Source organism: Marmota monax, unplaced genomic scaffold (genome assembly GCF_021218885.2).
Source record: "Marmota monax isolate L192 unplaced genomic scaffold, Marmota_monax_Labrador192_F-V1.1 WCK01_AAM20220418_F8-fsc00059, whole genome shotgun sequence".
In the NCBI taxonomy this organism is placed as follows: domain Eukaryota; kingdom Metazoa; phylum Chordata; class Mammalia; order Rodentia; family Sciuridae; genus Marmota; species Marmota monax.
Window position 1 is genome coordinate 1,047,316 of NW_026693595.1, and position 14,245 is coordinate 1,061,560.

General features: G+C 37.6%; 1 protein-coding gene across 3 annotated transcripts in view; it reads right to left on the reverse strand.

The window, feature by feature from the left end:
* The window catches only part of Pcsk5 (proprotein convertase subtilisin/kexin type 5), a 449,712-nt gene that overhangs the window by 155,816 nt on the left and 279,651 nt on the right, over positions 1 to 14,245 (reverse strand). For 2 of the 3 annotated variants that reach the window (XM_046459433.2, XM_046459431.2), the window contains exons 17-20: positions 12,324 to 12,408; positions 8,603 to 8,700; positions 8,039 to 8,168; positions 7,503 to 7,618 (exon numbers count right to left, since the gene is read on the reverse strand). In XM_046459433.2, the coding sequence (XP_046315389.1) occupies positions 7,503 to 7,618; positions 8,039 to 8,168; positions 8,603 to 8,700; positions 12,324 to 12,408 (429 nt within the window). Of the gene's footprint in view, positions 1 to 1,601; positions 4,349 to 7,502; positions 7,619 to 8,038; positions 8,169 to 8,602; positions 8,701 to 12,323; positions 12,409 to 14,245 lie in introns of those variants that run through there. The other variant, XM_046459435.2, reaches the window with a different exon arrangement.

A 14,245-nucleotide genomic window follows, 5' to 3' on the forward strand; every position in this document is an offset into this window, starting at 1 on the left:
CTACCACGGCTCTCTTTGTGTAAGACTAGATGATAAAAATTATGAAGAATGCATATTTACTTTATATTTCTCCAGCATGGCATTCCTTTTATGTGAGGGGGGATAAGGTGCTGTGTCCTCAGATATGGTATGCCTTAGTGTTGCTCACTTGGACTGAGAAGCTTTAATTTAGAAGTTACCGAAACAACCACCTCCCTTCTCTACTAAGTTTGTAAGTTCCTCAAAATGAAGGGTAGATGGTTGAGAGGAAAATAATGGATGAGATGGAAGAGGCTGGCGTGTGCTGAATAGCCTCTGATACTGTGGTAGAAGGAAGGAGAAAATTCTGGTCCATCTGCAGATGGGGACTGCCAGTTAGTAAGGTCTTCCATGGATAAGGGAGTTGAGGATGACGCACCATCCATCTTCTACAAACTATAAAACTGAAGATTTTTCTTGACTAATTTATAAAATGTTGAATCAGAAATGTCCTTTGTAGTGACAGACTAATTAGATTAAAAACATGAAAACATCTTGCTGTCCTGAACATCTCACAAGCCACAGGTTTGCTGGTAATGAACTGATTCAAGTTCCATCTGCTCCAGGGAATGTACCCCACCAGTTCAAGTCCAAGGAGTCTTTGCCTGTTCTGAGCTTAACAACTTAGTGTCTCCCACATTTTTGTTGTCTGTTACAATTTTATTACTATTATTTTGAGTCTGGCTATGTCATCTCCATTAGCTTATTTCAAGTACTTGTGCCTGTTTTCTTATGTGTAAACAGAGGATAACACATGCACTTCTGCCCTAGAGTTTTTCTGATAAGAGAAATATTTTACATCAGCATGTGCATGCTATCCTCACATTGCATAGCATATAGTAAGTGGTCAAGAAAATCACTCTCTTTCTCTCCCCTTATTGGGACTTTGGGACTGTTCAGGCTCTCTTTTATATCTTTTGTATCCTGAGATCTTTAAACCTTATTGGAGTTCAATTTGTTTGCTGTTTTGACTGATTTATCATTTCTCTTCTCAAAAGGCAGGGCATCAAAACTTCAAGGCTAGAAATTGCATCTCAAGCAGGAGTTACAAAGACTAACACTCCGCTGCTGATTTTAGCTCACAGTCCAGTCCCACCTTGTAGCATGTACTGGAGATGGCTTTTAGACAAAGTCATGCTCTAGACATCCAGGGATACAGCCCATCAACTTTACACAAGATGTCAGCAAATTGAACAAGGCCATCTTTCCCTTTAACAGCGCTTAGGCTTCTCACCAGCTTTGCCCACCACCAAGTGCCTACACACATAGACTGGGGGTGTGTGCAGCACGACAAAGGAAGAGTGGCCCAGTTGGCCCCACACAGGGCACCAACGCGTGCATAATCTCATGGAAACTATGTCAAGCTTTATAGATTTTTTTCTCTGCCTACTTTCTAAAAATGTCCAAATCTCACCTGTGTCCCTCTTGCACCACTCTGCTTCTTTCTCCCTCCATTTCAATCCCCACCTCTGCTCAGATGTTCTTTTCTAACTTTCCTTCATGTTCTGCGTCTATGTGGAAACAGAGAAGCTTCTCAGCTTACCCTTTGAGAGTTGTTTATGCATGGGTATGAACAGATCAAATAAACAGGAACTTAGGTTAATTTAATAGAAAAAATAAAATATGGAATAACATTGATTTTGGCCAGTATCAATTACAACCATTCTACTATATTTTACAAAAAAACAACTGAACATTTTACACATGTACAGTATTTTTCAGTAAAGTGGATTTGGATTTAACAATGGGTCACTTTTAATTAGTGAATTAAAAATAAAAAAGACAAAAGAGAACAGAAGATAGGGCTTTTGTCTCTAGAAGTTTAGCGCATTTGTCATTTCTCCAAACTTTGTACTATCCATTACATATATCTCATTATGAATATATATATTTATACATAATATATAACATTAACTTAAATTTTGAAAGCATTATGTTCTAGTTAATAATGTTATGTAGGTAAACGAGGCAGTAACACACTAGTAGTTAAACCGGTATTTCCATGATGTGCACCGGCCACCAGTGGGAAATGGAGCGTGTGCTGGTGGACCCCAGTGAACTTGGCTTTCATGTTGATGGCTATTTGTCTAAGAACACAGATATCATTTTTATCTTTTCTATCATAGTGACCATGGGCCTTAAATAGTATGGGTTAATTCAATTAGCTGGATCCCCTTGCAGGCGAATCTGGTTTTGCCATCTGCTTGAGCTTGCTTTAGGCTTGCATTGCCACTTCTCCACTTAAAGACTGTGCCTTTAAGTGTGAAAACTAACTATATGCCCTACCCAGAATCAACTTTGGTTCTGTGTCAGAAGGGCCTGCAGTGTTGTAAGGAGGAAAGTTGTTCAGCGAGATCAGTTGTTTTCCTAGTTACTTATGAATTATTATGTGACTCGGTATAGCTACAATGCTAGAAAGAGGGTCATTAGTCTATTCATGTGTTATTCATTCACTTTGGGTTGGAAGTTAACTCAGATGTCTAGGAATATTTTCAAGGCAGGCTTTTTACCAGCTTGCTGCTTGGATTGGGAACTTAGCATCATTCCCAGCTCCTTCCCAGGATCATCTATATTGAAACAATTCCTCTTCTCAGCTGTGAAGCCAGCGGCATCTTGGAAATAAAGCTCTCAAAAGCTGAAAACCTGCAAGATGGCTGGTCACTCCCAAAACAAATGAGGTCACCAATGGAACTTTGTTAGGAAAAATAAAGAAACTTATTATGGGTCTGCCCTTCCCCAAACAGAGAAACTATGAAAAAATTTATCAGGTTTCCTCATTTCTGATCAATGATCTGAAGCATTTTTCTTATAATTCCATCTGCTAGATTCCATGAAATGTTTATGGAGTCACAGAGAACCAGTGAGGAAGTTTCTAAACCCACACTTGCAAATGAAAAAACCCAAAACCAAAAAAAAAACCCAGGTGATCTCAATAACATTCAGTGGGCAGGTGTGTAAGTGCATGGCCTGGTTATAGAAGGACAGAAAAGTGAGAAAATACAGGACCAGGAGGGGACAATCATGCCACCCATATTCAATTTCCAGTTTTATTTTCTTAAAATGACAAGATGAAAAAACTTCTAATAAGCACCATTGAACAACATTGCCCGGCCAACATGAGCACGAGCTTAAATATTATTTAAATAAATTCCATTTCTTAAAAAATACAGGACCTCTTAGAAACTTTTGACTCCAGGAAGAAATTTCCTGCATCATACCCAAAATGCTTCCCACTATGACAAATGGAATTTCTGATGGCCTTTGGAGAAAAAAAAAATGCTATGGATAATGGCTAGATAGCACCAAGAGATTGTGCAGGGTCTACAAAATGAACACTCTGAATTTCAGGGGAGCTGGGTCAGTTTCAGCTCTTTCTTGTACCTCTGCATTGTTTCCATCGCCAATCTGACTGTACAGAACGATCCTATTTGACCAGCTGTGTATAAAATAACCTAATCTACAATGGAAAAGCCAGTAGCAGCAAGTCTATCGATGAAACCAGTGGAGCAGACTTATCAAGTGAGTAAAATGCAAAAACCAGTACATAATGCACCAAGTAAATTATGTGTGGAAAGTATCAATGCTGAACTGTGAAATACTAAGACAAACACCAAACCTAACTCTGTAGGATGTTCTTACTGCCCTCAGGTCCAGTTTCCTGTCATTTCCCCCAATGGTGGGCTCAAGTATGCAAAATGACGGATGCGAGAGCTTTCTTTTTCCTTTTGATCTACATACGCTCTTGTGATATTTTGGAAAAATATTTTTAAGCATCTCAAAGGGGAAACAAGCAACTAAAGGCAAAAGGAAAAAAAAAATGGACCTTCAAACCCAGGGCAGGAAATCAAATCATTACTTTAACGTCAAATTTTGGCATCAAATACTTTGGTCATACAATACTGTCTCTGTGGTTCTGGCTGTTTAGTACTAAACACTAAACACCCAGTTATAAAAGGTAGGCTTGTTGTTGGTTTATTTTTTTTTCCATTTAAGTTCTGACAAAACAGTTCACCATCTCCCTGCACAAACTTGAGAGAGAGAGAGTGAGAGAGAGAGAGAGAGAGAGAGAGAGAGAGAGAGAGAGAAAGAAAAAAAAAAGAGCAAGAAAGAGAGAGGTGGCTTGCTTTTTTTTTTTGTTTTTGGCTTTTTTTTTCTTTTTAATAATATGGAATAATCTATAAGTCTACAGGAACAAAGACATCTAAGATGGCTGCTCAGCCTTGGAATGTACATGTTTTGCAGCAAAGTTGTTGAAGAACCTTCCGTTGGCACAGATTGTTCTTTTTCACAAGCATACAGAAGCCTCCTTCGGCCCAGGACTCTTCCGTTGCTTTTCCGGAAGTCAGCGAAAGAGAGGGGGAGTGGAGGTCGAGAGCAGCATGATGCACACACACGGAAGGAGGTTTTGATTGGCCAGAGAGGCAGATTGGGAGGTTGGAAGAGATCATTCAGGAGCAGTCAACAAGGAGAAAATTTGGTCCACCCAAAGTGATTTCAGTCAACAGCATTGGTTTTCAAGGAGAGATATTGCAGTCCAACGGTAAATGTGATTGGTATCCATTTGTGAAAGGGAAAAAAAGATTGAAAAGAGAATAAGTTAGAAATCAATAATAACACAAGCAAGGAATTTTTCTTTTCAGAATTACCTAGAGCAGAGAATATACAGTCATTTATTCCATATTTCATTGAAGCTAAGACACAGGATTTACCATGCAGCATTACCTTAAGAATCACAAGGGAAATAATGCTTCTTATTAAACTGTGACACAATGCTCTCATCAATTAGAATTTTAATTTTATTATTATTTTTAATATTAAAAATTATGATTTTATTATTTATTAGTTATTTTTATTATTCATTATTTTTATTTTATTAATTTTATTTTACATATTAGAAGTAATTGTTATATGATGTCCTTTTTGGTTTCTGTGATTATACAATAACCCTTCCTTTGAACATCGAACAACAAACAATTCATTATTTGGAAGCTCTTTTGAGATGTTATTCAAAGTCATACAAGAAGTAGTAGCTATGAGCTTAATCCAGTTAACAGACACCTCTGTACCTAAGTCTCAGGCAACACCATTTAAATCCTATGAACCCACTGGTCAAAAGAGTTGTAAGCTGTCATGAACTATCAGGTGCATCTGATTTCAGAGAAGTTAAAATACAAAACAAAACAAAAAAAATCTTATCTTAGAATCATGGAAATATGAAAGTTGAAAGGGAACAAACAGCACAAATATGTAGTTGCCATATTATTTGATGCCACCAATGGTGTCATTCTTTTACTAGTTTTTCATTTTCCACTTCTGCTCACAATCCCGACACCCCTCTTTTACCAAAATGCCATTTGCACAACTTAGTACACGCTCACCAGGGTTCAGTGGAAGTAGCTAAAACATCACAAACCTTCAAATGCCTGGTATAAGAGCTGGAGGCAAAAATGTCAAGTTACAGTGGGTGTCCCATGTTAACCACCTAAAAGCCTTTCTCAGTTTTTTGGTTAACCCAGAGTGGTGTAGTTGGAATTAGCCCTGGTTAAGAAACTCTGAGAACGAAGCACCTGAGTGGGTCCTGACCCTCCCTGTCAGACCAATCACACATCAGAAAAGCTATGAAGATGCAGTCACCTTTGATGGCTCATGCAATAAGCCATATGTGCTGTCATAACAGTGCCATCATGGCCCATTCCTTCTGATGCCTTCTTGAAATTCCTAAGATGGGGTTGTGGAATAACCTCACAAGGTCACAGGTATTATCTTGTTCATTTTGTGCAGGTGAGGGGAAAGCAGCCTAGAGAATTTCATAACCTGCCCCAGGTCTAGAGCCCAGGTATGAGCTATGGTGTTTTGACTCCCAAGTCCATATTTTGCCAATTACAGAACTGTTCTGCCTCCCCTAACATTTCCAGAAGAGGGAACATTCCAAAGAAGGCAAAGAATGGACCTAGGCAATGATCTTATCATTGAGACTGTTCCACATGCATGCCTTCTATTTTTATAATGAATTTTTATGAAGATGTTTAAAACATCTTTGGTTCCAAACAATTTCTTTCTATATCACTGAGATGTATTTTCTGCATGAGGCTTAGGCAGATTTTACGGTCCCTTCAGCATGAACTACATGAGGGTCAAAGATCACATACATGTTGGAGTTGGAATAACTTAAACTCATTCTTTTTACAGATGAGAAAACTGAGTCTAAGGAAGTGAAAGAACTTGGCATTTCCCTATCAGAGGGATCAGGGCAGAGCAATAGTCTTTAAACTGCCAGCATCAGACACAGGAGAGGCTTCTAAAAATATCTATCCTCAGGCTAATCCCAAACCAATTCAATCAAATCTGTGGGGAAGCTGCAGGATCTTGGCATTCTACTTGGGACTCATCAGTACCAAGAAAGTAAAAATGGACTAATATTTAAAAATCTTAACTTTGATACTTTGTTTCGGCACTTTCTACCATCACATCTCGGGTTTTCCCTTCTATATAAGTCTGGAATGTTAATTCCTAGCCTTGTAAACTTCATGAAAGATTCAGAAACCATTTGATTATCATTTACATATCAAAATTGTAAGCAATACAAATAATAGGAGTGATAGAAAAACTAAAGTCTTTGCATGATTGAATTTTATGCTATTATTAAAAAAAAGTTTCCAAAGACTTTGTAAAAACATAGGACAAAGGAAAATGCCTATGTATAATGCTTAGTGCAAAAAGCAGGATACAGAACTCTGTATGTGGCATTTATAAAACTGGATAAGAAGTACATATGGAAAAGAAATACATCAAAAATTAACTGGAAAAGGCTGCATACTGTGTGATTTTAACACGTTAAGAGGAAACACTGTAACACTTTAAGGGGAAAATGTATGGAGATAGTAAAAAAAAAAAGAGTGATTTCTATGGGGATGGAGGAAAGGAAGTATGAAAAGGTAGAAAACAGAAGATTTTTAGGGTAGTGAAGCTGCTCTGTATACTGCAATGGAAGATACATGTAATTATACATTTGTCTAATTCCGTGGAATATACAACATCAAGAGCAATCCTAATGGAAACTATGAGCTTTGGATGATAATGAGGTATCCTTGTATGTCTATGCACTATAAGAAATGTGCCTCTCGTGCTGGATGGTAATATTGGGGGAAGCAATACATGTAGGTAGGAGGGGGATATAAGAGAAATCTCTGTGCTTCCTGCTCAGTATTTCTGTGAATCTAAAATGGCTCTAAAGAATAAAGTTTATTAATTAAAAAACAACAGTTGTCATCTTGGCCAGTGGATCTATAGGTGATGGATTTCTTCTTGCAATTAAACAACAAAGCCCCACACTCATTAAGAGTTAAGTTCAAGAGGAAAGAATGCCAACAAGATATTGGGCATGTCCTATCTGATGCATGCTTGTTAATAATGGAAATAGGTTACACCTTAAAGTAGAAGGCTCATATTTAGCTCAAAAGATCAAAAAGAGAAGTTGTACTCACCATCCTTGCAGATAGCTCCCATTTGACACATTCCTAAGTCTAAGAGATACCCACTGGGGCAGCTGGTACAGTTCTTGAACCCTGGGCCATTACATGTCAAACAACTGGTATCACATCTAGGGGAAAAATGTTCAATTTTTAAAATCCTTTCAGATATCATCAACATAGATAAGTTGTGTTTACTATCAACATTATAATGTCTTAAATTTAATTTTCCCTTTGAAGATAACACAAAAATCTTTCTTACAATAATTTCTAGGTTTGATGACATTAAACCTAGCGGGGAGACACTGATTTTAAAGGGAATATTATGTGTACTTGAAACATATTTTTTACTTTGAAAGTTTTAAGGTGGGCCTGAGGCCAAAAAAAAAAAAATCTGATAACTTGGGTTAGAGCTGTAGGGCAGTGTCCAAATGTAAAAGATTGAACTTTATTTTGTCATTAAAAACTCTTAAGTTTTCCCATTATTTTTGAAGGTAGTCCTATGAGGAACTAAGGTACTAAATGCTACAGCTGGGGACAAATCCACTTACTTTTTGCAGGATTTGTATCCATTCTCTGAAGAGTGCTCTAAGTAGTAGCTGATACTACAGCTCTGCACGCATCTACCGTCTTCCATGTAGTAGCCCTCTGTGCAATTAATGCAGCCATCAGCTCCTGCCCCTTTAAGCACAAGACAAAAATGCAAGACGCAGAAAAAAGCCTGAGTAAAGGTTGCATAATGGGCTCCTTCTTTAAGAGTCTGAAAATGGCATTCATCTATTATAATTTTAAGTGTCTTAATTTAATATTTGTGGTTTTCCTGACTTTCCTTTGTGGGGAGAACTCCTCCTATTTTAAATCAGATTTTCTTGCTAAAAAAATATCTGCTCTCACTGGAAAGAGATGTCACTGGGATATTTAAGTTTCTCAGCGAGGACAGGGTGCTGATGATTTGACTTACCACGAGAATACATGCATGATTATCAAAAGAGAAATGCACTCCTCCACATCTACTTTAAACATAGGGGGCGGGGTGTGTGAGTGATGGCTACAACCAGACAAACGAAAGGAAAATGAGAAACACGAGAACAAATGGAAGAGCAGGGAGAAGGTACCAGCACAGGTGGCACAGAAGCGGTGGCAGGGCTGGCAGTCCTGGCCGTTGAAGTACTGTCCATCCTCGCAGGTGACAGAACACCGGGATCCCTGCAGGCTGGAAGAAATGTAAATCAGAGTTCTAAGCAGATTGTTGTGATCAAGGCAAAGCAGTAACGACTTCCCAGATTCCCTATGTAGCAAATAGAGCCCACCAGAGACCAGTAGATTGTGGGGAAGCTTCAACACAGGGGAAATAACCCTATGTCCTCTTTTTCCCATCTTGGTACCTAGACTGATGTCTGTAGCATATATACATGCTGCTAGGCTTTGGGTACATTCTCCTGAATTGGTTAGGCTGGCAGACACCCTCCTACTTTGCTCAACATCTGAAGGTCCAGAGGTCTCAGAAGGTCCCCAACTGATGGAACAATCACATTACCTAACAATATGCCCAGCAGTTCCCTAATATCCAGACTCACACCACAGTAAATTTAAAAATTGTTCCATAATTCAAAATGCAGTAGGATCACATGGTAAAATGAAATACAACTGAATAAAAGTGTAATAAGGATCCCTGGGTAGACTCCCTGGAGTATCCTTTTATGTTTTTAAGTGTTTCTCATTTTAACCTCCTATTGGTTCCATCAAAGAACAAAATTGTTGAGCTAGGAGTGTAGCTCAGAGGCAGAACATGTGCTCAGCATGCTTGAGGCCCTGCGTTCCATCCCCAGCACTACACGCACACATGCAAATAAATTCTCAAACACTTTTGCCTCTATTTCTTGATTTTTTCATTTAAAACAATAATGAGGAATTTAGCAAAATTAGCTACCTACAATGCTGCTTTCTCAAGTATTTTATTTTAGTTATATTACTATTTACATGCACACTATGTTAAATAATTTTTAAATTTTCTGTTTCTCTATCTAGTTATCTAATGAATTGCCAGGATGCAAAGGAGGAATGCATATCTTTTCCTCCCTCCTAATTTCCATCAGTTATGATATTTCTCAATCTATACTTTGATTTTTAAAATTAAAAACAAATATATAGAATTTGACATATTTAATATAAAAATATCACTCACTGAATTAATTGGAAACAGAAAATCAATGATCCTAGACGTACATTTAATAAATATGATCAAATGGTTTCTATATTCTTAGACTTTTTATATTGCTCCAATTGAGATCTTATGTGTCTGCTTTGTATATGGCTCTTACTAATTTTAAAAATTAGAATTTAGTTTTCCTTATGCTCATTAAAGAAATTGGGAAAGCACACAAATAAAAAAATAAAACAAAGAGTTCCAAACAGACCCTGTTACCATTTCAATACATTTTCTTCCTGCATTTTATGCATCGACATGTTCCCCTGTTTGTTCTTAGCCACTATTTAAAAATTTACAAGTCCCTGGAGGCCAAATGGTCAACCCCAGAAGTCTCTGGGAACACACAAGGAGCCTCAACTAGATGAAGGGCAGCTCACCAAAAGCGCACTTCATTCAGACGGTCTCACTGACCAGAGAGCTGTTATTTACGAAACCATTAACAGGAAATCCCTTTACTTCTCCCTCTCTATAGTGTTATTAAAAGACACTGCATCAAATGGATCCTTTACTGGGATGAAATAGGGACCACCAAAAATACTATCAAAATTTTAAAAGAGCTGCCTGAGAAAGGGCCATGCTTCGGAGGTTGGCATCTATTCAGCTGGAGACAGAGTTGCACTGTGTGTGAAGGAATGAATGAAAGGGGTCATGCAATGGAGAACAGCCACAGAACTCTGAAGCCACCACACACTCCTGAGCCCAGTACTGTGGATGTCTCTCTTCCGTTTTTGATAAACTGGCTGGTTCAGATCTGCACTGTCCACGGGGCAACTGCTGAAATGTGGCTGAACTCCTGAACTGAGTTTTACATTTTAATTACTTAAATCCAAATTTGAAAAACTTGTACTTGATTTAGTTATTGGCAAACTTTTGAGTAAATCTGGAATATCTTGGCTTTGTAAAATCTACTTCTTCAGCTAGATTTTAAAATATCTGCATACAGATATTTCTCATCAAAAATTGTCAGAATCAAGATGGACTTTAAGAGCATACACACCAAGTTTCAATGACTAAATTCAACAACAAAAAAGAATGTAAAACATCTCATTAATAGTTTTTTTATGTTGGCTCCATGTTGAAATGATAATATTTTGGATATATTATGTTAAATAAAAGGTTTTATTGAGAACAATTTTCCCAGTAACTTTTTACTTCTTTTAATATGGCTACTGGCATATTTAAAATTACATATACGGCTCTCATATTTCTATTGATATGCACTGATTTAACTTTCTCTATAAAATTTTCCTAAGAGAATTTCTCTAAGAAAAAAAATGTAAGTAACCTTTTTTTAAAAAAAATTTATCATGGACCAATTATGTAACATATGCAGAAATAGGTACTTCATAAATGTTACCACAATTTATTTTTTATTATCATAGTCCAATAAAATAAGGGTTATTTGCACCATTTTATACATGAGAACATGGAAGCTCTGAGTGGTTAGGTGACTTGCCCAAGGTCACCTTAACAGTAAAGGAGGATTTAAACTCACATCTTCCTTATTCCTTCCTATTATGCCACCATGTTGCTTTTCCAAGAAGAATTACTAGGCTGAAGGGTCTGACATTTATCAAAATTGAAGTGTCAAGATGCAAGGCGCTAAGCAAACTAATAATGCATATGGTTATGGAGGAAAAAGTGATAAAGCCACAAATAATGGATGGATTTAAATGAAAACAATGTTCTAATACTGATTAATGTGAAGAATTGTCTGACTGCAAATTGCATGGACCCTGTCCATTTGACCTCTGATCAAAGGTAGAAACAAAGACACTCTCAATACTGAAAAAGAATCCAGTGCAGGAGAATTCTAACTCTAAGTTAAGTCAGAGTCCAACTCCTCACTCAATGTGGCATAGTCCAACCTTCTTCTGAGGTCAGGTGGCTGAGTTTGTTAGAGCTGCAAAATGTTTACATACAGAGTCTAACAACTACCTGGCTTCAGCAATGAGCAAGCCATCCATTCAAGGAAAACATCTCCTGTGTTAAATCGATGTGGATAACGTCACATAATGGAGCCAAGCCTGAGGTACCAAGATAAGAGAATGACTGGGTATGTGCAGAGAAATAATAAAGATAAGGGAATAACTTTCCACCATCCAAGGAATTAATCAGGGGGATTAAATATAATTCATTGGCATTACCTGCACAGTAATCCTTGACTGGCACAATGCAGGTCAAAAAGTACGAAGAATGCCTCTCAAATGGTCATTTTTATTGACTTGTATCTGAGTCATGTTTTTTACAGAGAATTTATTTAGTTTATAACCCTCCCTTAGTCAAGATGGCACCCAATTTTTCAGATATAAGGTTAGAGGTAATGCAAATAGGAATCAAATGCTTCTGTGGAAGTCAAACCAAGGGTAGGTGATAAAAGGGCTATGTATATACTTATTTATTATTAAAAAAATTTTATAGTTGTAGATGGACAGGATACCTTTATTTTATTTGTTTATTTTTATGTTGTGCTGAGGGTTGAACTCAGTGCTTCACACATGCTAGACAGGTGCTCTCCCACTGAGCTCCAGCTCTGGCCCTACTTATTCATTCTAATTTTTTAAAATTTTGTTTACATTGAGAAACTCCAGGGGCTGTGTTATTGATGAAGTCCTCCACTCTCTTACCTTAACCCATCCCTGCATTCCGTACAATTATGGGATTCAGTACATGTCTTGCAGTTTTCACTGCATTTCCGGCAAAGATTTTTCTCTATTAAAAAATAAAAAAGAAACAAAGTTATGAACTTGTTGTTCAATTAGAGTGCATAAAAGCATGTGGAGATGGTCTAATGATTGCAATATATACTACAGTGCCCATGCCTTGAGAAGAAAACTGTAGGAAAGCCAGAATTACCATTTGTTACCACTTCTCTGCAAACTGAATACAGTCATGAACTGTTACGCTGGGAAATACCTCACACTCATCTGCTACCCTGTAGACAAGAGAACTGAAGCCCCACTTAGTTCTTAGTTGAGTAGTTTTATTTTTCTTCTTTCCATTCTCCTTCTCAAACAGGGTTTCCTAACTTCCAGCATTGAAAATCCCACTCATTAGGCTGGTATACCACCAGTAGGCAAGGATTGGAAAGCAATGTGGTGAAATGGGACTGTTGCCCTCCAGGCCCACAGCTCTCAGGACTATTCTTTTGAACTAACTAGCAAAAGGAACCTGTACTTAATATTGTGAGATAAGGGTTGCTTATTTCTTGCATTGTCTAAAATAGTGGCTTGCACTCTATTGCTGCTGTGGAATTGACATGAATATTATTATATTTCAGATAATATCTATATTCTGTAGAATAAAAATATATTTGATTTGAAAACGTACACTGTGAATAATGGCTTTCCTGTTCACTTCCAAACCCTGGTCCACAGGAAAAAAAAAGGGCAAACGTGCAATTGTTCTACTGTGAAAAACAGTGATTTGGTGTGTTAAGGAAGTCCTTTAACTTTGAATAAAATTTTGCTGGTAACTTGGTATCTTCTTTGAAATGCAAGTGGGTTATAGTCACACCTGTGTGTAGAACTGAGTGAAGCTTTGTTCACAGGTTCTCTTACCTGCTCTTTAAATGCTGATGTTCTACAGAGTTCCATAGAGAAACACTGCTTTACAGATCCCTACAAGGTCCTACTGGATCAAGGTTTAGCCTCTCAGCATGAAACCCAAAGCCCTTGGCACGGTTATGGTAGTTGTCACATGATCTCCTTCACTATGCTATTGAGAATACTGGATATGGCATAGGATCTGAAGGCAGAGATTCTAGATTTGCATTCTGCTTTTAGCACTTCAATGGGCAAGTTCTCTAGGTAAATGGAGATTACAATGATACCTACCTACCAGCTGTCCTCAGAAGTACATGTAGTTTTTCAAAAGGGTGATATAAACTATAAAGCACTGTAAATGTGTTGGCAGTAACTATAAGTCATGTCCATACATGACTAATATTGTATGTAAATAGGCTCATTAAAGGATGAAACTATAACAAAAGACAGTTACGTAGGAAAGAGATACATAGACCACTGGAATCAATACAATGTGGTAGCAGAAGTAATTATTTGAACATCTTTTCTTACATATCCATCTCCCAAGCTCTCTGGAAAAAAAACAAAAACAAAACTATAGGGGGACTGGGGATGTAGCTCAGTGATAGACTACATGCCCCAGGTTCTATTCCCAGCAATCCCTGCCCCCAATCTCAGTTATCTTGTGTGTGGATTGTTGTTGTTGTTGTTGTTATATAACATTCTAGAACCAACTTTATTTTCCAAGGCTCATGCTTCTTAATAGAATTTTGACTTTATTTTCCCTAACAAATACTGAATATTTCTGTGGATCCTTTATGCCCCTTCCTCTCTCCCAATTTTTCTTTTCCCTGTCATGTTCCAAATTTGGAGGCAAAAAGGAACTACAAGAGAATCCCTACCCATTGCACTGAAGGGTAAGATACAGAACCCACATGTTACGCATGGAAGTATGTAGTACCTTTGAATCAAGAGAATTTCACTTCTTAAGAAGCAAGGGCAACTCCTTCAGACTTCTTGTCTGA